The sequence below is a fragment of the Zosterops lateralis genome (genome assembly GCF_965231275.1).
Source record: "Zosterops lateralis genome assembly, chromosome: 4".
Lineage (NCBI taxonomy): Eukaryota > Metazoa > Chordata > Aves > Passeriformes > Zosteropidae > Zosterops > Zosterops lateralis.
In genome coordinates, this window is record NC_139765.1 from 37935357 (window position 1) to 37962947 (window position 27591).

At 37.1% G+C, this 27591-nt stretch overlaps 1 protein-coding gene across 1 annotated transcript in view; it reads right to left on the reverse strand.

Moving 5' to 3' along the window:
- Nucleotides 1-27591, reverse strand: part of TRHDE (thyrotropin releasing hormone degrading enzyme) — a 219014-nt gene that overhangs the window by 106436 nt on the left and 84987 nt on the right. The window contains exons 5-6 of the mRNA XM_083859071.1: nucleotides 26263-26376; nucleotides 14564-14701 (exon numbers count right to left, since the gene is read on the reverse strand). Of these exons, the coding sequence (XP_083715197.1) occupies nucleotides 14564-14701; nucleotides 26263-26376 (252 nt within the window). The remainder of the gene's footprint in view (nucleotides 1-14563; nucleotides 14702-26262; nucleotides 26377-27591) is intronic.

Genomic DNA, 27591 nt, shown 5'->3' on the forward strand with positions numbered 1-27591 from the left:
CCACTGATTTTTTTATACAGTGACTTTTTAAGTATTGAACGCTTGAAATAATGACAAAAAATCAAAAATATTTATAAATTATTAATAAGTTGTAAGAAAACACAATTCCATATAGGCAGCAACAACAGATATTATATAGGCTGCAGAGTAACTGAGATGCTTTTAGGAATTGAAGAGTGAATAAACCAAAACACGGTGTTTGCATTATTAACACTAGGATATGTTGTTATGGTGGTATAAAATCTTACTGGAAGACAAATCATGTCTGGAACACATAGCAGAATGGGAAATAATGCCTTTCAAAACAAATTATTACCTGAGCAGACAAGACCATAGGTCAGGAAACATTATTGCTCTTATATTGCTAGAGAAACAGAATGAGTACAGTTCTCAGAGGTATTTAAACAGATAAACAGCAGAAAAATCTATTTAGGCAGATAAATAGAAGATTTTAAAAAATCTCATAAATGGATAAATCCTATTTATTCTGTACGTTTCTTGGGCAGGGCAATCCAAACCATCTGTAGCAGAAACAAAAAACCCATAAAACATATCAGACAAAATCCTCAACAAGAAGACATTTTTCCATTCATCACACATCCCTTTTCCTACTCACTATTTAGTATTCTGGGATGCCCTGGTTTCTTTCTCAGAGTTTAAATTTTACATAGTAACAAAAGACATATATTTATATAAGCACTTTGACTCTACTCATTTCTGTAAAAAGCAAGCCAATAGTTTCATGTAATCTTGCCCATAGAGTCTTTTTTTCTATCCAGAGACTAAGAACTATCAAATACGTGTAAAGAAATTATAGACTTCCCCACACAGGTAACATTTAGACACGTGTGGGATGGACTATGGCTGGCCATTATACAGCAAACAAAATAAAATGGCAAGCAAAGAACTGAATGGAGAGTCAAGACACAAGGCAGGACTATTCTCTCAAGACAGATCTCTTTTCACCACTACTTTAGAAGTACTTTCTACCAATTAATTACCTTCAGGAAACCAGAAACCCTGCTTACAGCTTGGAGAACAATAGGCTTGTCACAGTTCTGCCATCTTCCCCACTCAGGGAAAGCAAATGCTTTCTTGACTTGTTTCAGAAAGGAAACTTATTCAAAAAGCAAGAGAACCTTAAGAGGGGAAGAAGTGTCTTGGAGAGACAGGAGAAGAAATAAGAGCAAATGAAGCCCTTGGTGTGGAAGGAAAAGAAATGGGAGGAAAACATTCATTTCACCTTTCCTGAACTTTTGAGAGTGGGCAGAACAGAGAACAATGATACATTCATAAGAAGAGAAGAAATTCTCGACATGTTCACAGCTCTGGGAAGCAGAGCAGGATAAGGCAGCAAACACTGGCATTCTGACTAGGGAGGAAGCAAAACAGGTTTGCAGGCAGGAGGATAAAAAGCAAGAGGTATAGAGAGTAACTGGCCTAAAGAAGAGTGGCTTACTAAAAGAAGGAGCTTGCACCCTAAACAGAGGGTCGTGGGAGGCAAAGAAGGTATGTGCAATGAATTCAGTTTTAGGAAAAACAGAATACATAGCTTTGGAGTCATCTGAATGGCCCAATATGCTGACAATCCCACTGCCTATCAGCCTGGCAAGCAGCAAACTAGGTGAAGCCCAGAGGACTTATCCTGCCATACCTTCTGAAAGCTTCTCTTCTAGACCTAAACCTACAGAAAAATCCCAAGAAATCCGTCCTGCTGCAGGAGATGCTCTTTGGAAGCAATCAGCATCACTCTCTGAACACCATGACATGCAAGGAGCCTGCTCCCCACTTCACTCTAAGAGCCACTTCTGCTCTGCAAACCTTCGTCCAACAGAGGAACAACACAGGCTGTCTAGAGAAGTGAACTTGCCTCTCCTACTGGGCAGAATGACTGTTTATTGATGATTTAAGTGCTTTCCTCCAGGCAGCGGATGACTCAGTACCTTGTCAAGAGGTAAAGCACATTGGTTTAAGAGGTGTAGTGGAAAGCAATTCTTTCCTATTCAAAAAACATACCTAGTTCCTGTCAATGTAAAATCTGACTCGGCTTAAGCCATTGTACCCTATCTTAATATGTCTACCCAGACAAATACACTAGTTATTCATCCAATGATTAATGGCACTACCTGGGTCTAGTGAAGCACTACTCATCAGCAGATCTCACAAGTGCTCCCTAAGATTAATGCCAATATTCTGCAAATTGAAAAGGAAACTGCGGCACACCCTAGTGAAATTATTTGCCAAAGATAACTCAGCATACTCCTCATATAACCTATGATACAGGTGAAGCTTTCTCAGCCTCAGCATTGTGACTCCACTGCTATAGGAAAGGGAAGTAGAATATGTTGGCTATTTCATGGAAATTACATGCATACAGCTCTTTTTTGCAAAGTGCTCTGGGGACAAGTCTCATTCATGGACAGCAAGCCAACATTGCCTGAACGGATGGAATTTTATGCACTTTCTTCCCCTGAAGAAATTTGTACACTCACAACATGGTAAAGACAATCCATAACCAAAACTAGGAGTAGAATTCCTTTGTAAGCAAACTGAACATGTCTTTGAAATCTACAAAATGCAGAGCCAAGCTAAGGTATTCAGTCTAATTCTCTCCATGCAGACTAATTCTCTCCATGCCAACATAAAATAATGTGATTGCATCCTTGATCCCAGATTAGTTCTAACAGATTTTTGAAGACCCATTCCTACATCTTGATCCTCTTATGTCATTACAGATCACAATTACTATAAGTCAATTTAATTCTATGACTTATTGAATGTCTCAATTTTATTATACTTGAATTCCTTAATTAATTGTTTCACCTGCAACTTGCATCTTGTAAAAAAAAAATTAATACAGAAGATACTACCAAATGCAGTTTTGTTTAACTGGAAACAAATTAGGTCTTATGTATGAATCCACAAAAACATGACTGCTACTGCTTCAACACAGTACTGCTTCAAAGCCACACAGGAAGTGGTACACTTGATTCAATGCAGGTATCTGTGACTATAATCACTTCAGTTGTTTAGAATTCCCTTACGATCAATGGGCTTTACAAATCACCTCTGAATGTGCTTTATCTAATCTTATAGTGAACCTCAGATCGGGGGAATCGTGCTCTAAAAGCACCCATCTCTTGTAATTCACTCCAAAGCAGGCCTGAGTGACTAGCTCATATGTACCTATCTCTGCCATAGATATCTAACGTGCAGTGAGATGAATTCAACTGCGCTGTCCAAAAAGGCCATACAGAGACTGATTCCCTGTTCTGGGGGAACTCCTGAATTGTGGAGGTACAGAACTGGTGTGATCCTTTTGTATATATAGTCAAATAACAAAAATTGTATCTTGCTTTATTCTGCATGCCATACTTTTACATAAGAAGACTAGCAAGAGTAGGTGTTCAACAGAAGGCCCTGGAGAGAGGGCAGAGTGCTTGCTAGGTGAAGGCAGATGCTCTATACTGAATAGACAGCAAAGAAGAGCACTTGAAATAAAGAACTGGTGAAGCAGTTACAGGGAAGGGAACCATATAAAATCCAACAAACCAGCACATAAGGTTATGCAGAAGCCAACAGACAGGGCCAAGAGGCGATATGTGAAGAGATACAAATAGGCTAGAAACTCCTTCAGCATTATTCTTTGAAGAACCAAAAATGATGTCATTATTCTAAAAGGTTCTCATGAGAGAAAACTGTCAGCAACACAAAACAGAAACCATGAACTACAGCTGACTTTTTGTAAGGGCAAAATAATCAATTGTTCTGTAAATGCATTAGAGTGGGGGAAGGAAAAGAGATCATAATCGGCTGACCTGGAAAACACACAGCTCTTCCATCCTCCCTCCCACAAAATTTTTCTTCTTTTTTTTCCTGCAATATCAACTTCTTTTTCTTTTTTGTTGTGTTTTTGTGTTTTTTGCTGTTTTTGTTTTAACCATAGGATTGAGATTCATCTGACTGAGTGCAAATGCCTACATTGCAGCTAAGTGATGTTTACTCAGTTGTGCACAGCTGAGGCAGCTGCCTAGACCTCCTTTAAAGGCAAAGGAGAGAGAAGCAGGCACTTCAGTTCATCCCAGTTCATCCAAAGACATGCATCTAAAATAGGACAGATGAATTTCACTCTAAAGGTGCCTGTTTATCTTCACTGATGATACAGGGAGATGGGGGGCTATTCAGTTGCAGGTGTCTACATGGTGGACATCTCAAGTGAGATGACACCAATCTCTCTGAAGATATTTTACCCTGTAAATTACAAAATAACATTATGAAAAATGAAAACAGTGGGAAAACACCTCCTTGAGTTTGCAAAGGTCAGTACAGCACCTTGCAGGCCTACCTATCAATTTGTGTCATGTAACCAAGTATCAATCATAGAAATTACACAGACCTCAATTTATCTCTACTGAATGTCCACCTTGCCATGTCTCTTTAGGAATTAAAGCTGTCTGATTTAGTTCAGAAAAATACTCTTGTGACACAAAAACTAGGACACAATACAAAAACTAGGATCCTGGTAAGAAAAACACCCCCACGGTATCCAAGGAATAAGCAGGGAGTGACATGCTGAGGAGGGGAACACTGAACTATCAGAAAAAATTACATAACTGAGGTTCTAAAACAAAAATACATCCATTTTCCACAAAACCTCCACCCACCCATTCTGTTTCTTCTTCTCATTAAATAAACAAAAGCAAAACCAACACTAAATACAAGTGATTTATTAACTTTGTTCTATTGTGCAGTAGTCAGTTCAAAATCAGTCTTGATTAATATGTAATAACACCACTTGTTTTTCAAACACAATGGGACACAAACAGAAGGCCTACAGTTATATATTTCTGTGTGCTGATAAATTTGCAATTCAGGATTAAGGTTACCTTTTCTCTAGCTAAGAGAAATGTGAATTGATCTATCCTCTGCCTCAATTATAATAAATTTTATTCATATTAGAGCTATTGTTATCAATAGTGAGTTCTCATAATCAGCTTTCTTTTCACTGATTGGAACAAGACTCAGACCACATACAGGCACACGCAAAGGCATTATTCTTTCATAAAGACCTCCTAATTTGAGAATCAATATACTAGTACATACCTGATGCATAGTAGTCTTGGTAGTTTTTAATGGATCAGTCACAGTACACTCATATTAAATAGTTCTCTCCTTAAATTATTTTCCATGAGCAATTGGTGACATGCCTTGTCAAAGACATTTTTGAAATCCATTATCTACTCACTCTCTCTTCAAGAACTCCAGCTAGATATCAAGAACAAACTCCCCTTTGTAGGAGTGATGGCCAGACAAGATCAACATATTATGTGCTCAGTTATCTTACCCTTTATACCATATAGAGTCCCCATCTCACTGGAGAAGGACAACAAACTCACCATCCCAAGCAATTCTCCAGCACAGCAACTATTTGCCAAGATGGTCTAGATTGTCAGAAGTTCTGCAGCTCCCTATCTGGTTACCCTCAGAAGGTGTAGGTGGATGCCACTCAGATCTGCAGACTTCCTAATAGCAGTTCTTTCAGCTACTGTTTACCACACACCTACCTCAAATTGATGGTTTCTGCAACCTGTTACAAAGAATAAACTGAGCATGGGAATTAATCTGCTCTTCAGCAGGAAAGTCCAACACAAAAAATCCATTGCACTCCCCTGGTAGATCCTTAAAAATTTCAGTAACTCTTTTACACTTTGACCATGATATGGCCCTCTCTAAATAAGCCAGAACCATACCTGTTGCCTACAGTCAAATCAGGCATACAATACCTCACCAGAATCACCTAAGAACACAGAAGAACTTCCAATTTTTTGGCTAATGTGTTTTAAGTACTGGTTGAAACTTATCGTTTTGTCATGAAACATACAAAGGATTTTCTTTTCCAACTGTGAATGTAATAAAAGTAGTATACAGGTTATGGCTTTTTCTTTTAAATGCTGAACATATTTTTAGAGTTCTCTGTCAAATGAAAGCCTAAGGATATCCACAATTAAATGGGCTTTTAAGTAAGTGAATATAATTTCATTTCAGCTTAAATTTCTTGAATTCATACATTACTCTTTATTTCTCAAAATCTTGGATAATCCTGTGAGTCTAAGTTCATTTCAAATATTAGAGGAGCATGCTATCAAGCACTTATACAAAGAATGCACATTTGCACTTTAATTTTGTAATGTGAACACTAGCCAACAAGTAATATCCAAGTCACATTTTTCAAAACAATCATTGGTACTAAGCAACCACAGCTGGATACTCCATGAAATTTAGCTTATTGAGAAAAAACCAGCATGAATAAAAGCAAAAGAATAATGTACATTGAACACATAGCAAAAATGTGACATTTAAAAAAGAAGTACATAAAATTTAAAAAAAAAAAAAAAAAATCAAATATGTTGAATCTTGGAGATATTCAACAGAAAAGAAGTATGTTTTGACTAAGTCACATCTGCAGAATTTGCTTAAACCTAGACAAAGGCATATGTATATAAATGAGTTATTTAAAAACTTGGTTAACTGATCTGCTGTGTTACGGTGCGCTGAATTTACTGAACTCTCCCATATAAGCAGCTGAACACTGGGTAACCACTTTCAAACACAGGTATTGCACTTCAGCTGCATTTCCTTAAGCAAACATATTCACTGTATACTCTCCTTTTTTTCATTTTCCCACAAAATGGGGAAATCCAGCCATTCCTCAGCTCCCACTCAGGAGGGTATGCTGAAATGTATTTTACTTTCCTACCTTTATCATCTGAACAGTCTTTTATTTTATGTGGCCTTACCCTGACAATTATGGAACAAGAGTGTCCTATTCATGACACCAGTTACAACATGATCCTGTTGCAGGCTCCAGAGAGACCTTTGCTAAAGTACTTCTATCAAGTTGTAAGAGCAGAGATAATTGCAAAGGCTTCTCTGGAATTCTTCAGCTGTCTCTATCAAAACTATCTCATCTCTGAGAACCGCCTAAGTACCCACTGAGAAATTCTTTTCAGGGAATTAATTAGATTGTATCATGAGTCACCAGCACTAAATTCCTCTTTCATTTTCAGAAACTGAGCACTGTAATACAACAGCACAGCTATTTTCTGTATTCTCCAATGGCACCTCCAAATATTACAAGAAAAAAAATGAAGCTTAATGCAAGTGAATTTGATAAGTGCAAATGCTCCCTCATTTGATTAGGGTAACAGAACATACTTGTTTAAATGAGTAAACATGTGCCTATGATTTCCTCCCTGTGACAAAAATGTAAAATGCTTAAATTAATTCCTAGAGGCTTTGTCTTTGGACAACCCACATAAAAGCTGTGGGAAGAACCACGGAAGGAGATAGGTATATGCAGATCATGCAGCCCACTGGTACCAAATGTCACAATATGAGACAATCATGAGGGTCTTCACCCAAGCAATCATTCAGCGATGCACTGAAGTACCTTAAGCACACAAGCAACCCAAATAAATTCCACAGCCTACACATATAAAGTTGAACATCTATGTACTTGGCTGATTGTGGCTCTGACTGGTTTCCCTGTACTTAGCAACAATTTTTCAAAATAAAGGGACTATACTTGTTAAAAGGAGCTCAAACAAAACCATCCCTACTTGATTTTAACAATATAGACTAGAAAAAAAAAATCAGTCATTTAATTAATCTTTTATACTTTTTAAAGCAACAGAATTTCCAATTGCTATTTGCTTATCAAGCAGTGCACACTCACAAATTAACATGCTGTTAATATTCAGCAATAAAACCAGGATATATTTTAATAAAGAAAATAAACTTACATGGTTTTAAAAACTTTATTTACAGCATGGGTAATCCAGTATTTTTCACATCAGCAAATATACCTACAAACTTGTTATGTATTTATTAAATCCTTGAAGATGCATAAAGGCACCTTATGTTGTTTTTACAAAATGAAAGGCCATTTATTTGATCCCAAAACATCACTTCAAAAGCAACATTATATTCAAGGAGAGCTTTTCACTTGGTAATCATAATCAATTTCTATTCTGACAAACACAGCTGTTCTAGGGCTGGATAATACCAAAATGGTCAGATAGTAAGATGGCTTTGGTGAAATGCTTGTCTTAGTCATAAATTCCACTGCAAATTTTAGGAACATGACACAGAGAAGAAAATTCAGGGGTATATGGTCATAAATAATCATATTCTTCAGCTGGATATTGTCACATCATTTTCCTTGAATAATAAAATGCTATAGTGACTTAACTTATAACAAGAGTTTTACTCGGCCTCACCACCAAAATCCCTCTTACATGTTCTGACACTAGTGACAAGGACAAAGGAACATTATACTTTTTTATTGACTGCCTTTATATGAAAAATATTCAAGAAAAATTAATATTCTTTTTTAGTTTACTAAATACCACATAAGAATCTCAATCCACTTGCCTAAGACTGATTTGCAACTATCTATAACTAAACCTGTCATTCTAATTCATCTTTTTCAATACCTCCTCTAAGCTTCCTAAGTTATTTGGTACTTAAACACACCTTTAAAAAGAACAGCAACAACAACAAAACAGTCTGCCAGAGGTTTTTCTAGAAAGTCACCTTTTGAATAGAAATCTTACAGGATCATATCTTTATAAAAATATTGACCATATTCTTATGTCAAGCTTTTGGTCCTTTTACTCTATTTCATTAATTGAAATTTATTTTCTATTTCTAATTCTTACAATTTTTTCCAAGTTACTTTAACACTTGTAACTGTTGCTCTTCTGTTATTGATCTAAACCAGGATGTGTATCAGCAAACTCAGCCCTTGGCTGTACACCAGCATTGGTTTTTTGACTCCTTCAGGAGAAAAAAAAAATACCTGTAACTCTCTGCTTTGCCCTTTGCTGCAAATGATCATTACAAAGCAGAAACAGAGGCAGAAAAGGCAAGTGCTTGTCAAGTGCAAGTACAAGTGCAAGTACCTCCATGTCATTATGAATGCTCTATTTTTAGCCATGAAAACATCTGAGACACAGATACGCTATTTTGTTCCTTCTAATGGCTTCCTGTTGGGGTAGGAAGGATGGTAGGACACAGTGTCTAGACCCACTGCTGCCATTTCTGCTTTGATCATCTCCTCCAGCCATTTGCCACTGCCTTTCCATGGGAAACAGGCAGAAGGCCTATACCACAACAGGTTGTGTCTTCCCAATAACTCTACCTTGATGGGACAGTCTAGTCTAATGAGCTCTTCTTCAAAATAAAATGCTTTTATTAACATTTGTGCTCCATCGTTATTATTTCCAGTCAAACCCATATACAATTGTCCTCGCATATGGAACATAACACTCCTGAAGCACTGTCCATTTGTAGCTGCTTATATACCACACACTGTAGTTTCCATGTTTCTTCTCCAGAAAATAATACCTATCATACACTAACCAGTGTAAAGGGTTAACGACCCTTGCTTGCTCCTGCTTGAGTCAGGATGGCACAAAGATGAGTTAAGAGAAATATTTTAAGTATGTTGAAGCACCTGTCTAGCTGTAGGCATTGACACCCACCAGCTGAACTGGGACAGCCTCCATCCTTTAGGACAGGCACTCTTGGGGCTGCTCTGAACTTGAACCTATCAGTATCACTGACTGCATTTCAATGACTTTCATACTGGAAGCAGTAACAACTTATACCCTTTTTATCGAAACAGAAAGACGTTATTTTCATTACAAGATACTTTCTCTGTTACAATGCATTAGGAACAAATGGCTCCTGAAAGCACCCTCTGCAGTCTGGGCACTGACCTGTTGCACTCACAAGTCACGGAAGAAAAATCAGCATCCTGCAATGTGCACCCTTTATGACTTAATGGCACTCACAGACAACAGTACAGCTAAATTAGGGAGAACAAAAAGCTCTCCCTTTATACCGTGGCAAGTGAGTGGGTTCCAAAGCCATCTCTATGTATTGTAAGCCTTTCAATCAGTCTGACACCACTTTATGTTATCAATTCGACTAAAATAAAACCTATTTTACAGTTTATAAGGCTTTATCTAGTATTGCTTTCATTGTTAATGAGCTACTCTCGCTCTTCTGTCACTTCATAGATGCACATCATCACAATTTCGTTACACTCATGAATTAGCTTTCTTACAAACTACTACTCCTGAACAGAATAGGGGTGATGGTTTGGGGTTTTTTGTCTTGGTCTGATTTTGTTATTTCAGTGTGAATGTGCTTCCCAGCGCCTGAGGAACAGAAGTGAAAAGAATGAAGCTTTTATAGAGCCTTTCCAGTGACTGCATTAGCCTTCCTGTTCTTCCACATTCTTGCAGAAGATGCTACACTGTAAATTTTCAAAGAGAATTACACTCAAAAGGGTGAGCAAGCTACTGCTTTCAATTTCTTAAATTCTCCTTTGCCAGAATGCAAGCAAGTCGTGCATTTTTCTTGTGTAAAGCGGTGAAAGTTTTAGTTGAACAGATCTCCTAATGCAGAATGCTGCTTTGAGGGGAAGCAGGTAGCATGGTTTCCCTTTATTATTTATTATCAGAAATAAATCTTCCTTCCATCACTCGACACTGAAAGCAGAAAAAGGAAATTTTAAAGATGTGGCATAGAGTAAAAAAAGAAAAGGAAGTTATACATACAAGGGTTTAGGAAACAATTAATTGTTTGCATTACAAAGTCAGGGCCAGTAACTGATCTCACTGCTGAGGTTAATTTAGTTTACAGGGAGAGAAAAAATAAATATTCTTCCTTATTCCAGTCATCTTCTTCTCCTTGTTTTGATTATTGTTTGTCACTTGCCAAGGCATATTCTTTTGGGGATACTTTTATTGCTACATTCCATCATAATGGTCTAGCCTGCACTGATTGCTGCCAGAATCTTCAACCAGTTCACTTCAAAGCACGCAGCAGGCTGACAGAAACTACTTCAGATATCTGGCTCTCTGCATGTCCTTTCATCCTTTCTCTTATCTGGCTGTGGCTGCTCATCTAGGGCTATGACTCCTTTAGTTCTGTCTGAGATGGCTCTCCCTCTGGTTGCTCTGGGTCTGGCTGCTCCCTTTGAGATGCAGCTGGCCTTGTTTCTCCATTTTCTCAGAGCTGGTTGTTCCATGCTGATTGTTGCTCCTTATGTTATTCTTGCTGCACTCTCTCCTCCTCTGATGCTGCACCTCTACAGGGCTATGATTCCTGCTGTCAGTTATTTCTGGTGTGGAAAGGCTGTCACGCTTTTTGCTTTGATTTAACAATTCTCAGTTCTACTCTTGTGTTCAACAGGCTATATTTTCTACTGCACTTGGGATATAACCACTTTTCCCGTCATCGTGGGAGGACACTATCTCACTTCCAGCTGCACTAGGAAGACATATGCACTCTCTGATGCAACTTGAGAGCCTTGAATCATCTACCAGTACTGTTTATTAATGAACTATCACGACTTCTCATTTTTCTCTACTTATTTGTGGCCCTAGTGGAGGATGACATGCTTCCATCCTGAGGAATGACTAGTATGATGCTTTTCAAAGAGGCAAACTTTACCCTCAACCATTTAAATGGAAAAACATTTTGTGCTGCCAGACTGTAGTGTCTGTTTCACTCTGCTTGTGGGATTACCTGAATGCCATTCTTCAGAGGTTTATGTCATGGATTTCTTCACACATGCAATCACCAAGGAGGAGAAAGTGAAAATGAAATATATATTCAACTCTGAGGCAATTAAATAGCACATTTTCAGTGGTCATTTCTGAAGTGTGTGGAGAAAGGCATGTCCTAAGAATGACAGCTGAGTGTCTAGCAGAGATAGGTACTTTCATGGTGTCTGATTTATGCCAAACTGATGACAGTAAAGACAATGAAATAACATTGACATTCTATGACTGTCATTTCACTGAACAAAAGTTATATGGGAGAAAGTTTTGTCATTTCAATATCATGTAGAAAATTGTGAAGACAGAATAGAGATCACATGGGCAATCCAAGGGCTCAGGAAGCACAAAATGGACATTAAAAAAAAAAAAAAAAGACAATGCAAATAAACCCCAAAATGTAGAGAACACATACTGCACATAGTGGCAAACTGTTTAAAAATATTTTATTTAGGACAGTAGAAAAGTCCTCACTGGTGATCATCACCCAAAATTTAGTGGAATCAACAGAAAAATATTCCTGGCAGCTTAGTATTTTACAGCAATTTAAAAAATCACTCAACCAAAGACAACCAAAAAGTCATCCCAGAAACACCAGCAATAATTTCCCTCCAGCAGAACTCATTGTGTGTCGAGAGCTTTGTGGCACCTGAAAATGTCTGAGCACACACCTGACCAGGTGAAAGTCTTCAGTGTAACTTTACAGTTTGGATTTTACTGACACACTTGACCAAATGAAAGCCTTCAGTGTAATTTTAAAGTTCAGATTTTATTGACCTACTACTCACCACAGTATTTATATTGGCAGACACTAGAGAGCTAGAGTAATAGGCTCTATTCTGAATATCTAATAAATGAGCTTATTTACATAGCTGATTTTCAGTGTAAGCAATGAATGCATGCATGCATACAAGATTATGTAGGAAAGAAACAATGTAAGATGTCAGATATGTTGAATTTGTTCTAATTTATCCTCAGAAGGAACAATGTCAGGTACAGAAGGTACAGAAACACTGAAAAGAACAGCTACAAAGTAAGCCAGGAAAGTTTCTTCCTATTAAACAATAGGCTTGTATGCTCTTAATTAAACTTGTATGCTTCCTATTAGACAATTAAGATTGTATATTAAACCAAAAGGATGAACAGCTACAGAGAATAGCAGACAGACAGTTACGAGACAGGAAAAAGAATTCCATTCCCTAAGGTTTGCTAGATCTGAACAAGATCTGGTAACTGAGTTCAAAATTTGCAGGATCATGCCCTGATATGAACACATCCAATGTCACCTAATACTCAGGAGAATTGGCCACCAGAGCAGCTAAATGGAGAAATGCTGCTGTCCCCACTGGGCATGGCCACTATTACACTGAAAAAGGGAACATTTACATAGATAGATACAAGAAAAAGATTGTACTGTAATCTCCACAAAAAACAGACTGATCCTATTAGCCTGCATAAAATAGCTATCAGTCCACAGATGTGTCCTATTGTCCTATTTGTCATTTCAATGTAAATGAAAATTACTTGATGGTTACAGAGTGTTCATAAAATTGTCATGTACTACAGTTAACTATAAAATAGTACTATTACTATATAAATCAGAAAAAATAAGTAGATTGAAATATGAAGATACTCATGTGAGATAAGACTCTGAACTTACCAAGGTCTAGCTATCACCAGAAAGCATATGACAGAAATATTTAAATGAGAATATTCAGTGTGTTAAAAGCTGCTGGCTGTTATACCTTAATTGACCTAGAGCAGTATTTTCCAAGATAGGTAAGGGATTTTTGAAAATGTTACTTGGGCTCTTGAGCAACTGCAGCACTTTAAAATCTTTTCATAGGTATTTTGTGGTTTTATATTACATCATAGGTACATGGTCACATATACCCCCCCATACACACACTTTCATTTGCCCATCCTTAAAGGCATATGATCCTTTAATGAAGAGGACCAAGGTGAAGTTACTGCAGTCTAGGAATAACTTATGACTACAAGAGAGGATAACACCTCTTTTTCAGCCCAGAATGAGCACTGGATAAACTGGAGGTTCAGTCACCAAGTCAGTTCTATGCTGCCTTGTTATAGTCTGATGTTAGGCAGAAAATTATGCCAAAGAAAAGATTATTAGACAAAAAGGCCATAGTCAAAAGACTCCTGCAACTGAATCGCATCAGAGAGCTCCTGTACAGAAAGGCTGCAGGCAGCAGCCACTGTGTCACACAGCAAACACATTGAGCATAATATTCAGGCACGGTTTAATAGGTCATAGCCTGTAGCAGAGAACAAGCATGTGGTATGATGGGAAACACCAGCTTTCAGGCCATGTGCTAACAGCAATCCCAGTCCTGTTATGAAGGAAGGGAAACCCTCTCACTCCTGTGCAGAAGCGGTTGATTCCAGAAACTGGCCAAAAGATTTTCGAAATTGAAATGAAATTTAAAATTGCATGAATACATATTCCTTCACCACACCAGAAGGCAGTTTCCCCACTCTCACTGTCCAGCAATGACTTCAGAGTTTTCACTAGCTGACAGGAAAAACTCTCATGCATAGAAAAAACTTTACATTTAAATTTAGACCTTGGTAAGTTTTCTGGAGTTTCAATAGGATAAAAACTACATATCCTTCTGGTTTTTAAAGCATCTAACACAGTTCAGACCCTGTCACAAAATAAATAGTAATTAAAAAGCCCTAAATCTTCTTACTGAATTCTGACAATTTCTCAAGTTTATTTATAACATTTAGTAACACTTGATATGTTGAATGTAATTTGCTATAATCACTGTAGAATATTCCAAATGCATTCCACACAGATTAGTTTCCCATACATAGTTTTACAATGGTATTTCTTTTACAGATGGAACACCATCTTCTAATAGTTACTGACATACCTGTATCACATATATAAGTTTAGCTAGTCTCACCTTTTTATAGGCAATCCAGTCAAACACCCTGTCGATGTCTGAGGCTTGCTGCACTTCCTGGGACACTGGATGTGAACTGGCCAAGCCATCCAGCAACATCACTTCATGCAGGACATCTGTTAGAAATCTCTGCTTTTCCTGAAATACAGCATATGCAGTTAGTATCACAGACAAATACATATTTACAGAAACACAGAAATGATGCACAGTTACAAGAGGCAGTTGACTACTATTACAGTTGACCAAAATCAGACCTTCTGCTTTGAATGTAAACCATTATTATCTCCTACAATGTTGAACAGGTATTTGGAATAGACTCAGACTTGAGATCCTTTGCTGCAATGAAACTTGACTGAAATTAAAGAGCAATAAATGAATCAAAATGCATCCATATGTGCAGACTGGAATTCTGATTATGACTACTCATACACACTTAAAAGGGGTGGGGAGAAAGGCAAACTGGCAAAATCTTCAATCACAAAAATAGATGCTACAAGCCCTCGAGCCCATTGCATATGCAGGTACAAAAATTTTTGACAAAGATGGGTAAATACAATTACTACTTTTTTATTTAGTGAAGTTTAATTTCTCGGCTCTTAGTGACAAGTTCACATAGCAGATCAGTGTGGGACAGGACAACAAAGAGAGCTCACAGCAGTGAGCAGCATATGCTTGCACCATATTTAATAACTATAGAAACAGAAATAGATATTGGCTATAGAAATCCTTCCTCCTCAAGAGCTTGAACCATCTATAAGTTTTGTAACTACCATCTGAAGGAAACCATTATCATCTCTCTTCACCAGTGGGAAAAGAGCTGCATGTAGTTAAATGACATAGTCAAAGTCACAGCTACATCAGAGGCAGGTACAAACCCAAACAAGATGCAATATATGCATTTGTTCTCAATACCTTCTATAAATATGGATATCAGAGGTATTTCAAAACTGCTGCCTATTTACTCTGGCAGCAACATTAATGAAATGTTCATGTATACTCAATGCATTGTGCTGCACTCATTTGTACAGTACAACCAGGTGGGGCTTTTGCAGGTAAGAAATAACATGCCCTTAAAACTTCTCATATTTCATTCATTTAGATGTATTTTATCCAAAACACCATGTCAGGAAAGAAGAGCTTTATTTATTTGCCTTTTCAAGTCACAAATAAATGCAAACAGTGAATTAAAAATTAGATAAGGTTTAAATAAGCTTTTTCACCTGAAATTACATATCTCAAACTTTATCTAAATTATAACAATCCCTGAATCAATGTCAACCTACTGCCATGATATAAAGAAACTCTGGGGAATGCTGGATTTTTTTTCAAAGGCCACCTTGATGTCCTCAAATAAAATATGCACACAATTACATAATAAATTCTATGTTTAATTTCTTGGGTGGCAAGGTTTTGGTATCAATGTGTTACTTTAAATTATTTTTATAATACAGCTGAAAAGCTCTTCCAATGCTGATCTACCTAGAATTAAACCTTTATGTTAAAATTCATTAGAGCACAAGAAATGTACCTTGAGCTGACTGCATATCCAGGCAATTAAAAACACAGGGTGCAGGAAAGCCAATTACCTACACACTCTTAGTGTTCTCATCTGGCTGCTTGAGGTAAGGTTTGTAAAACAAAAAGTAATGTCTTTTTCATATCATTGTTAATTTCCAAATTTTCTCAGGCATAAGCAGTTAGTAGCTGTCCTTTTTTAATGGGAAAAAAGAAGTGTAGAGAAACAATTATCATGACAGTCCTACTCAAGAGGAAATTGCTGAGGTGTAAAAATTGTAGATATTCTGGTTACACTTCACTCACATTCTCTATCAGTCAGTAACAAAGCCCCAGTTTCATCAAATGTATGATATGTAACACATACAGGTGTGAACACACAGACTTGTCTCCAAATTCCGGTTTGGATCCCAGAAGACAAACAGTTGTGTGAGTGGATTGTTACTGTGTAGAATTAACTCATTGAAAGGACCTTGGATAATCATAAATTAATACCTTAAATATAGAACCAGAATCAAGAAAATCAGCACATGGCAAACATAAAGTGAAGCTGTAAGAAGAAAATTACAGAACATATAAAAAGAGCAGACTACACTTTGGTTTTCTGTTTGTTTCCTCGATCATGTCCTGAAGGATTGGAAAGTAGAATTGCAGATTGATGATCGTTCATTCCAGTTACCATAGCTGAAAAGCCTTCCTTGAAATTTACAGAGGACTGTCACACTGGGATACAAATGGAATATTGAGTATGCCTCCAAAAATGCAAACCTACACTTTAGTGAGAATTAAGAAGGCTTTTGACCTAAAAAGCTACATTTATTGAACTAAAAGGATTTCCATAAAATTCCCAGCCTTCCCCCTTAGTATAAAGCCCCTGAGAGTCAATTGGAGAAGGAGACTCAAATATAACTCGAGGCACCACTGGTTGACAAGGGGCCTGCAGCTTGAAGAAGCAACAAGAAGCAGAAGTGCAGAAAGAAACTAAAACTGCCTTAATTATGTTGACAAAACACTACTTCAGATCTTGAAGTCCTAATATCACATTAAGGGGAAAAGGTCAATATGTGTGACCAAACTGCTTATATTGATGGAAGAAGGGCTTTCTATTCCCTAGTTATTTTACCCTATGCATACAGTGGAATTGATCTGTTTTAACTGACACCTACGGGACTAAAGAAACACCCAGGACAGAAATTGTAAAGGAAATCAATCTTGGAATGTGTTTAATGAGACCAGCAAACTGGCAACATGATAAGTGTCAGGTTTGCAACTAAACATCGAAAGAATGATAAAATGCTCTTCAAGATGACCCCTCCCTGAGGGAGTTCAACTACAAGAAAAAAGTCACGACTGTGATCCACCTGCGAGGAAAAGAGGGCTTCAGGTGAGTCTTGCAGCCTTGCTTGGAAAGTGTCAGTAGCCACATGCAAGTGCAATGCTAATACAGCGTCAGGGCCCTGAGCAGGAAGGGTATCACAGCAGCACAAGGTGAATCTGAAATAAGGACAGAGCTGCTTCCACACAGATTTGTGCCTCACTTTAAAGACAAAGAGGAAAGAATCTCTTCTACTCCCTATCTTCCTGCTGTACACTTGGAAACTAACTTTTCAACTCTTTTCCTCATAGCTTTCCTTGAACTGTGTATAGTCAAAGTCTGAGACACCAGACCTGTGTTGAAAATAAAACACATGACAATTATTTCTGGTCGCTCTCTTTCTTACTCTTTAGAATGCTTCCAGGTGCAGGGACTGAATTGCTGTTATCAGATGAACACCTCTTTAAAATATCTACATTTTCTGATTATTCACAAATGTCTGTGGTTACTAGACTAAAGTATTTGTCTCTTCATAGGAGATCAGAAAGACCTTCTCTGCTTTGCACAAGATTTTCCTGAAAGACTTGTCTTTTTTCTGTGCTCTCTCCTCCTTAGCCAACACTTAAATTCACCTTATTCTTGGGAAAAAAGAGAGACAGTGGTCAGTCTTCACATATAAATCTCCACCAGCGTGCCCAGCATTTAACTAGTCTATCTCTAAATTGAAAGAAAGCAATTGTGAAATAACATTTTTGGCAAAAAATTCTGTACCTTCAAGAAGAATTTAGCTTCAAGAAAAAATTATTGTGTATAACAGGATAACAATGATGTAATGGAGAGGGGTTGCTGCTGGTCATTTTACAGTATCACATTAAGGTATAATGTAAAAGTTAGTATGACCATAATGTAATAAAGACAGTCACATAAAAATAGTTTCTAAAAATTAATATGAAATACTAGGGAAAATAACTAAAATGAAAGAAAAAAGAAGGAATAAAAGAAGCAGCATAATGAAAGCCCAAACTGATAATTAGTACGCAAAAGAGATCAAAGGCCTCAATATTAAAGGCATTGCCTTTGTTCTGGGACAGTCATTTGAACACTTTATGGACTGCGAAATCTACATGAATAAAGCTTAACATTGGTGTGTAAATCTGCTAATGACTTTCCTGACAAATTTTCTGAAAATATTGTCTCCACAAGAGCTCTGTTAGCCATCAAGAATACAAAGAAGATAAGTGATCTTCCATGCCTAAGAGAACAAGCATTTGCAAAACACAGTATTTGGTATACCCTAGGTGCACTTTTTTCAAGAAAAAAGAAATAGGAATAAATTTTGAAAGCAATCAAAGAACACCAGCATATACACTACCAGCAGTCAAGTTCTAACAAAATACATTACAGGATGAAGCTTAACAAACCAGAGGAATATAATCTATGAGGAAGTCTAAGGTTTGGTAAAATACATTAAGGCCAGATAAGATCCACTGAGAGCCAAAATCAAGTTCTTTCAGTCACCATGCTTACAAATCCTAAATTGTCATAGCATAGGAAGTCTCCTGAGTACTTGCAAATGAAAGCAATGTTTCTTTCTCGCTTGCCAACAGTAATCTTTTGTTAGTACATTAAGCAATTTACAAACTTTTTTTTTAATTTACATCTCTGATGTGTGCTTCAATTTTGTGTATAATTTGCTGAAGAAGGCCCGCAACACATTCTACATTGATCAGCTGTGAACACGTCACAGTTCCATATCTACCCTCATAACCCTCTTTTCTGCATTTTCTGTCAAAGATCTTGCAAACTTTATTGAGAAATTTTTCAGACTGACTGACAACTTTTATTGTTACAAAAGAAGGTAGATGTCATAGGAGTTTAAAGTTAAGGAGAATATCAGCAGGTTTAAGTACTGGGAAGGAGAATTGGATATATATTTTCTTCTTCAATCATGACCACCTGCTTACATTGCCATTACATTACTTTAACTTCTGTTTCCTTTCTCCACTCTGTTTATTAGATATAGCTTTGATCTGGTTGTACACCAGAGGCATTATGCCAAATGCATGCCTACAGAATGAGAGGATGCAGTACATAGAGCATTATGTAGTACAACAGAGCATTAATGAAGGAAACAACACACACTGACCACCAGAACTTCACAAAAAAGGCCAATTTCACTCTCAAAGATCATGTTTTGTGACTATGCATATAGTTGCCTTCACTGAAATAGTCATTAAGCAAACAGATGAACAGAGAGGTTCTGTCATGCATTTGTCTTCAGAGCATTTTAAAATATTAGGCAACAAAGTATGAAGCTTATCCTCTAAGTCAAACACCACAGAGGAAATCTGCAAAGGAAAATCACCTCAATTCAAGAAACAGTAATCAATACTTAAACGAAAAGTGGCTTTATGATGTGGTTGGTATACTGAGTCGACTTCCAGCAACAACTGTCAGAGGTCACCATCCATGAAAATACTTTTCAGGTATTGCACCCCTAGACTGTGCTTCAACCAGAAAATGGCAAGATTCAGCAAGTTAAATCCTGAACGAACCAAGCATGTTTTGCAGACACACCAAAAATTACTTACCAGTTTGTGCTCCAAGTAACTGCAGATTGCCACAACTTTAAAATAAAGTGGTAGCACATTCAGGATTGCTGAAAATTTGGGAAGTGGTCTTTCAGTTAAGAATGCCCTCAAAAATACAGCTAAACTTTTCTATTGAATTTACTGTATCAACCATACTTCCTGATGAAATGCATGTTCTTACTTCAGCAGGGCAATTCTGTAATGAGTCCTTACTTTGAGGCAAAAGTTGCTGGAGAGTTTCTATCTCATCTTTACTGAAGATGAAGTGTCTACTGATTCAAAATTATGTGAAATTCAGCCAGCTGAGTGAAGTTTTTTTTCCTGAAACTAAAGCTTCATCTAAACCCCGAACCCAGAAGGTCTGAACTCACATGACTCCAAAGCTCTCATCATAATGTCATTTAAACTGCTGTCTCAAGATGAGCAGAAAATGACACAAAGCTAGAAGAGACACTGACATTCTCCAAACCCACACTTAGTCTTTTGAATAAATGTTTCATCTAAATGTTGATATTCACTTATGTCTGATCTCTAACTGTTAAGAGTTAACTGCTTAAAGGAAAGAATTCCCTATATTAATCTACTTCGCCAGAGCATTAAAAAAATGCAAACCTGTATTTAGGAAGAAATTTTTTTCTTAGTTATAAGCAAAATTTAGTGTAAGGATTTCTTACCTGGTATACTTAAAAAGGCATAGTAATTAGGAAACAGAAGATCTTGCACCTTACCTTTACAATCTCTTTTTTTCCTGACAAAGTCAATTATACATGAGATTCTAGTTAATTTTACACTGAAAGCTTCCCCCATAGTTGAGTTAAAACAAAAAATCCTACAAGGATTGACTTCACTGAGCCATTACTGGAGGAAAAACACTCCATGTGGTATTAATTAAAGGCTTACTTTACACCAGGATGGGGAGCCTTTAACCAAAAAAGAAAAGATGAAAGTAGTTTTAAAAAACGAGAGGCTGAATCTCCCTCAATGCTGAGCCAGCATGATATTTATGTTGGGTTAGAAGAACCAAGCAGGCTATAGCTCAGGTCTGAGATGCCAAAATAATAATGAAATAAATCAAAAAGGTCCATATCTTAAGTCTACTTCAAAACTTATAATGATTTTCTGGGTTTCGTATGAGTCAAACAATGCCTTAGAAATCTTTACTGATGGAGGCAAACGCATTAGGAGGCATGTGAGGCAAAGCTCATTACAGATATGTGTGTGTCTAGTGACTGAACTCATTATTCCAACTGAGTCAATGTGAAAGATGGTCAACTAAAATCATTTATCTATTTCTTACTTATTATAATACAGACATGTTGATATGGAACCTCATTATTATTTTCAGCTGTCTATAGTAATGGCAGGATTGTCCAGACTGTGGAACCTAATCGTGTAAAGGAAGCATGGCTCACTTAACAAAGGAGGAAAGATACCCTTCTATACAGGTACAAAGTGTTTAATTTCATACTAAGAAAAATTCTGGCAGATACAACAATCCTTAATTTAAAAAGTAGTAAGCAAATAAGAAAGAGGGAAATCCTATCCCATGGTATTAATGGATCAAGAAGACACAGGGTTTGAAGCTATTGCTGATGTGCTACATCTTGACTCAGCCAGTGAAGTTGTCAGCAAAGCTAACTTTTATATAATAAAGAAAAGGGAGAAGGCAGCTGGGCTCTGTGAAATGCTTTCTCAGCACCAAGCCAGGTACTGACTGCTAAAGTATGTGATGCTCATTTGATTGATGTAAGGGCAAATTACATGCCAGTAATTCCTGCTGTCATAGTCCCAAAATCTACCCCAATACCAGAGACATTCAAGGACAAACATGATGGTTCCTTCTACTAGAAAATAAGAAGGGAAAAGATCAGCCAATAAATTCCTGGATCTGCAAGCCTCAGCTGAATTTCTTCCTTTAAAAAGGCACATGCAAAGGACTTCAGGATATGAGAGAAACAAGCCAAGAGGAAGATGGAATACACAGCTGCAAACAGGCCTCCAAAAGGAGGAAGGTGAGCACAGTAGATGAGAAAAGACAGAGCTCTGAAGTGGAAATTACCAGCATGTAGTTTTCCACTGTAATTTTCTATTTTCTCTGATACTACAACCAGCAAAGGCCCTTCCACAGAGGTGAAATTACCTTGTATCGGTCATAAGATCTTATAGCTCAAGAACTCACATCCAGCTGAGGTTGCTTTTTGATGGCATGGAGAGACAACCATATGGTAAATCTCTAATACAGAAATCTCACCTTTTTCTAAGTCATGAAATAGTAACAGCCAGGGAATTCACATGCAGATGACTATTCTGAGCACACATGATCAAGAGAAATTCTCTGATCTCAGGAACATTTTGCAAAAACAGCTTTTTTTTTTTTTTTTTTTTTTTTTTAATCATCCTGACAACACAGAAACAACTGTTTAAACTTCCCAGACCTTTAAGAACGAGATCTAGCACTAAGAATTTGAGGCATTTCAGAAAAGAATTTCCAAAAACTCTTAATTTGGGTGGCAGGCCAGGCAAAAGGCTGGAATGGGAAGAATAGTGAATTCCTTCCCATGGCAAATGTCTAATCACTGTATAGCAGAGAGAGCCTTCCTGCAAAATTAAAACATAGCTTCACCTTCACAAGGTAAAAAGTAACATGCAGGGATTTATTGCTTTAGCTAAAGGAAGAAAATGAGAATATCTAGCTTTAATCTGAAACGACTTAGCTTCGAAAAACTATATTAAGAGAGTGAGATGACCATTAAGGATCTCAGCACAGAAAGCCCATCTTCCTGTTTTAAAACTAGCAAAATTTCATTCCCTTCCCTAGGAAAGTTCTGATGTAAAGAAAGCTCCTGGCCCTGGACAGGACCACCACCAAGAGTCACACCATGTGCCCAAAATCAATGTCCAAACACTTCTTCAACTCAGACAGGCCAGACAACTACGACTGCTTCCCTGGGGATCCTGTTCCAGTGCCCAAACACCCTCTGGGTGAAGAACCTTTTTCTAATATCCAACTTAAACCTCCCCTGACACAACTTCAGGCCATTCCCTCGTGTCATTGGGCACTACAGAGAAGAGATCAGTGCCTATCCCTCCTCCTCCCTTCATGAGGAAGTTGTAGATTGCCATGAGGTCCCCCTTCAGTCTACTCTCCTCCAGCAGACAGGATAGCAAAGGACTGGACTGGATTTCCTTCCTCATTAAGATTATAAAAGCATGATGAAGTATGGCAATAAATTCTGCCTTCTGGACAACACAAGAAATTCCAGATATGGAATTCTCAATAAAGTGTTGTAGCTCCATGGCAGTTGGTATTGTTATCCATTCATCTTCCCTGCTGTAAAAGAGTCTATGAGACAATTGAAGAGAAACTGATAAAGTCAAAAATGTCAGGGGGAAGAAATATTTAAGAAGGCTAAAGAACCTAAGAAGAAGGAAAAGCCAATAAATGGGTTTCAGACAAAAATCATGGATCCCTGTTTTATGCAGAACTTGGTGCTGCTGGTTTAGGTAATAACTGTGTGAACATGCCTAACAGATAGCTCTTCTCAAGAGTCTCAGGCTCAGCCATCCTAAGGCTGTGAATGCCAGATAAGATGGACACTGAAAAACGTTCACCTGTGCTAAAAGAGAAGCACTTTCAGACAAGCCTTATCAAAACTTTAATGGTTTATAAGCCTCAATGGTGAACACTTACGTGCCTGTAGCCTGCCTATAAATATCCAACAACTTCAAGAGGAAGTTGTGGTTAGACCCCATTTTTTCAGATGTATACATATTGCCCAAGCTGTATTTTCAAACAAAGTTCCTTTTTCTGGAATGGACTACCAGTCTCCTGCTTCTACATTTCTCCAGAAAAGAATGTGACAAAAAGTCTTTAGTAAGCTAAAAATAAGCTGATTTTGACATTTTAATCCATGGGCTTCTTCAGCAAACCTTCGAGGTTAACATTGCAGAACTTCAAGGGAAAGAAGTTAGCTATTTACCTTTCCCAATTCTTTAGAAATAAAGAGGATTTTCATTTATCTCTATTTTCCTGACACAAAGAGCTGTGGTAACATACATCATACATTTCTTTTATTTATAATTAACAGGTATTAATTACTACTGACAAAACACCAGCCAGAATGCTGGAATATTGTACTGTTTGGCCATCATGACAGAAAATAAGGTTTGTAGTTCTTGTTTTTGCAACTCCTACTTCATCCTTCTCTTCTGAAAAACAGTAAGTTGCTTGGAAGAGTTTCTCTTTTTATATATGATCATTTTAATTTTTTGAAGTTTACAAATGTCAGTCAATATGTTCAAACTGCAAATGCACTTTCTAACAATAACAAAATTTCCAGCAAGCCAAATTTCAGTAACTGTAACTTTTGCTTCCTCTTCCTACAATCTATGTAATAAACATGCTGAAACATGACAGTATTGATTCCTACTCTAGAGTGCAAAAGAATGACGCACATTTAACCCATTATGAGTTTCATCTCATTTTCTAAACATTTAAATATGTCAATATGGTCATTTTTATATCAAGGGCCAAAGATATCGAAAGCCTTATAAGCATTTTATGTCTCTCTTCTTTTTAATTTGAGGAAAAACTTGACAGAGTAATACTTGTTATAGCACAGCAATATTACTGTAGTTAATTCTAATTTATGCACCACATTCCTGATTTCCCAGTTTAACTACCATCCCTTGTTCAATCCACTCTTCTTGCTTGTATTCTGCTAAGATGCCAAGATTTCAGATGATGGGCATGTTATTTGCATAACAGTGAACATTATATTCATTCCACAGAAATTTCAAGCAAATATACTATATTCCAAATGACTTCTAAAGCAAAGTTATTCTGAATTTGTTAGACTGATTATGTGAAGAACAAATGATTGATGATTTGAAGATAAAATTCAGTGTATAAATGTTGTCATCTATGACACTTCACTATGCTAAAATCACAAAGGCCTGCCAGATTTCATTGCATTCATAATTAGAATCATTACATTGTAATTCAGGTTGTGTTCTTTACAAAGATGAATAGAATGAGTTTTAATAATGCCAAAGCCAGGCAAACCCAACAAGCCTACCTATGCAAGACAGTTGTCAGTTCAAATAAAGATTTGTTTTCCTTTTCATAATGCAATTATAAACCAAAATTGACACCTGAAAGAAAAAAAACTGAAATACTACAAAGAACTCAAATTTCACCAGAAGCATTACTAACTCAAGAGTAACCTGTATACAACTATTTTTTAAAAGTTAGCCTTAACTCGTAATTACAGCATCTTCATTTTATGGCACACAAAAGTTAATGGGATAAGTATACTCAAGAAAGCACACAGAAATGGAAGAAAAAAATTCAGACTTTAGTTTTAAAGAGTTTAAGAAAAATATCCAAGCCTGAACAAATCTCTGTAAGGCAGTCATGATCTATAATAAATATTTTGCCACATAATTAAAAATTTATGAGCACAAAAGGTTAGCAAACATAAACATGCCTCCAACGAATAATAAAATCTCTACAGGAAACTTCAATGTGGTCTCTCTCATATATGATTTCCTTGTACTGAGGTCTCATCTCTCTTATTTTTCTTATAATATAGCTAGACTACGGCAATTCATATAAATTGGGACCTGTCTAGGAACAATATGGTATAACAGAAGTACTCCAAAATAATGTCCCAGCATGGAATTCCCAGTTCCCTCAGAGAGCTCCAGTATTTGCATACTGGTTGAAAAAGCATGTCCAACTGTTTATGGCTAGAAACCATACCAAAACATAAATTCTCAAATTATGTAACCCATGTTAATTTAGATTTACGCTAGATATCCAAACAATACCAGGAAGATAAAAAGAGTGTATTTAGGGAGAGGAGAACAGAATACTGTAAGAAAAAAATATGCTCAGTTTTATAGAGTTTTTAGCCAAATACTTCTTTCCAATTTATCTTATGGATAAAATTCAATGTTCTCAATGTCTTAAAAAACAGTCCATGTTAAATCATAACTGCTTTAATTCAAAATATTTCTAAGCAGAGAGATAGTAGCTATTTCAGTGCTGGGTTATAACAGACATGACATTATTTCTTTTGCAATAAATTGCAGATTACACTTTTGGATTGCTGTCAAATTATTTCACACCTAGTGATTTTGCTTCATTCAACATCTGATACTTGCATGCATCATTCAGTATTTTTCAGCAGTCCCTGTCCATAACAGATGCAGGAGTCTAACAGCAAAGCAACTGTTTGGTTGACTCTCCACATTACAAAATAGAAGTAACTCACCATGTTCCACCCTGGGTAGAGGTAGTCTGTCCCAACAAATTCAAAATAGTGAGCAAAACCTTCTTTCAACCACACATCCTCCCACCAAACTGGAGTCACAAGGTCACCAAACCACTGGAAAAACAAAAAGTTCAAATGAACAACTTCAACAACCTTTAGGAAACCATGTTTGCATGTATTTCACCATGACAAACACAGTCTGCACACGTATTCATAAAACAGTAGCATTTACCATGCACTGAAACTCACTAACTGTATTTTTCCTGTGCTAATTAATTCAACATTACAGGATGCACAAGTTAATGAAGTACAACATTAGAAAAGAACAAGAGGAGCAAAAGAAGCACTGAGTACAGTATTCACAGTGTCAACTTTAGTTCTCTGAAGCAGATGCTCACCTAGGTTTAACAGACTAATATACACACTGGACAGAAAAAGGCTTCTAACTCAAGTAATCTCATCCATTACACGGAAACTTCATGATGTGTGAATATTGAAAAACATATATGTGAGAATGGGAACACATTCTCCACCCCAGACCTGAATTTTAGCATTTCTTTCTCCCCACTCACTGCTGATGGTCCTCTCCTTGGCAGGTTTCTTAAAGAAAGCAGCTTTACACAATAATGCCAGCTCTCTGGGTAGGACTCAGATGCCCAAAAGCAGATGCCATTTAGAGAAGATACTAGGGTATGTGAGATACCCACAAAGGCCTAGGAAATTTCATACATGACTTATAGGACATCTGCAGCCTTCACAAACAGCAACCAGAATCAGAGGTATCTGAAACAGCACAGCCCACATGTGTACATGCAAAGGAAGTCTACTTGAGCTGCCTGCCTTTCCCATTTCCTCCAGATGATTCTTCAACATCCCCACTGACTTCATCTAATTTAGTAAGAAGGACAGAAATCTCAAGGATGACTAAATTCCATAAACTCCACAAGTAAATAAATATCATCAGCTGAAAAGAGGAGAAGGGTCTGAGCTGAGGGCAAGGCAAGAACACAACCATTACATACATACTCTGCTCACTAAGACCTCAGCAGACACAAGTCTCACAGTACAGGACATGTAGGTGTCAGAGGGATTTTACACAGAGCTGGGATGATCATTGGAAGATAGATGAGGACAAGAATTCATAGGAAATCAGACGTCATATATTCATCTGCTGACGGGTGACGCTGTTTATATGATTATTTAAATGATTTAAATGATTGTAATGTGTAACGTGAATAACATTACACCAGTGGTAAGAACAGAAACATCAACAGTATTATGAAAACCTATGTCATACTCTTTGTAGCCTCTCTTCTACCAAACAAATAC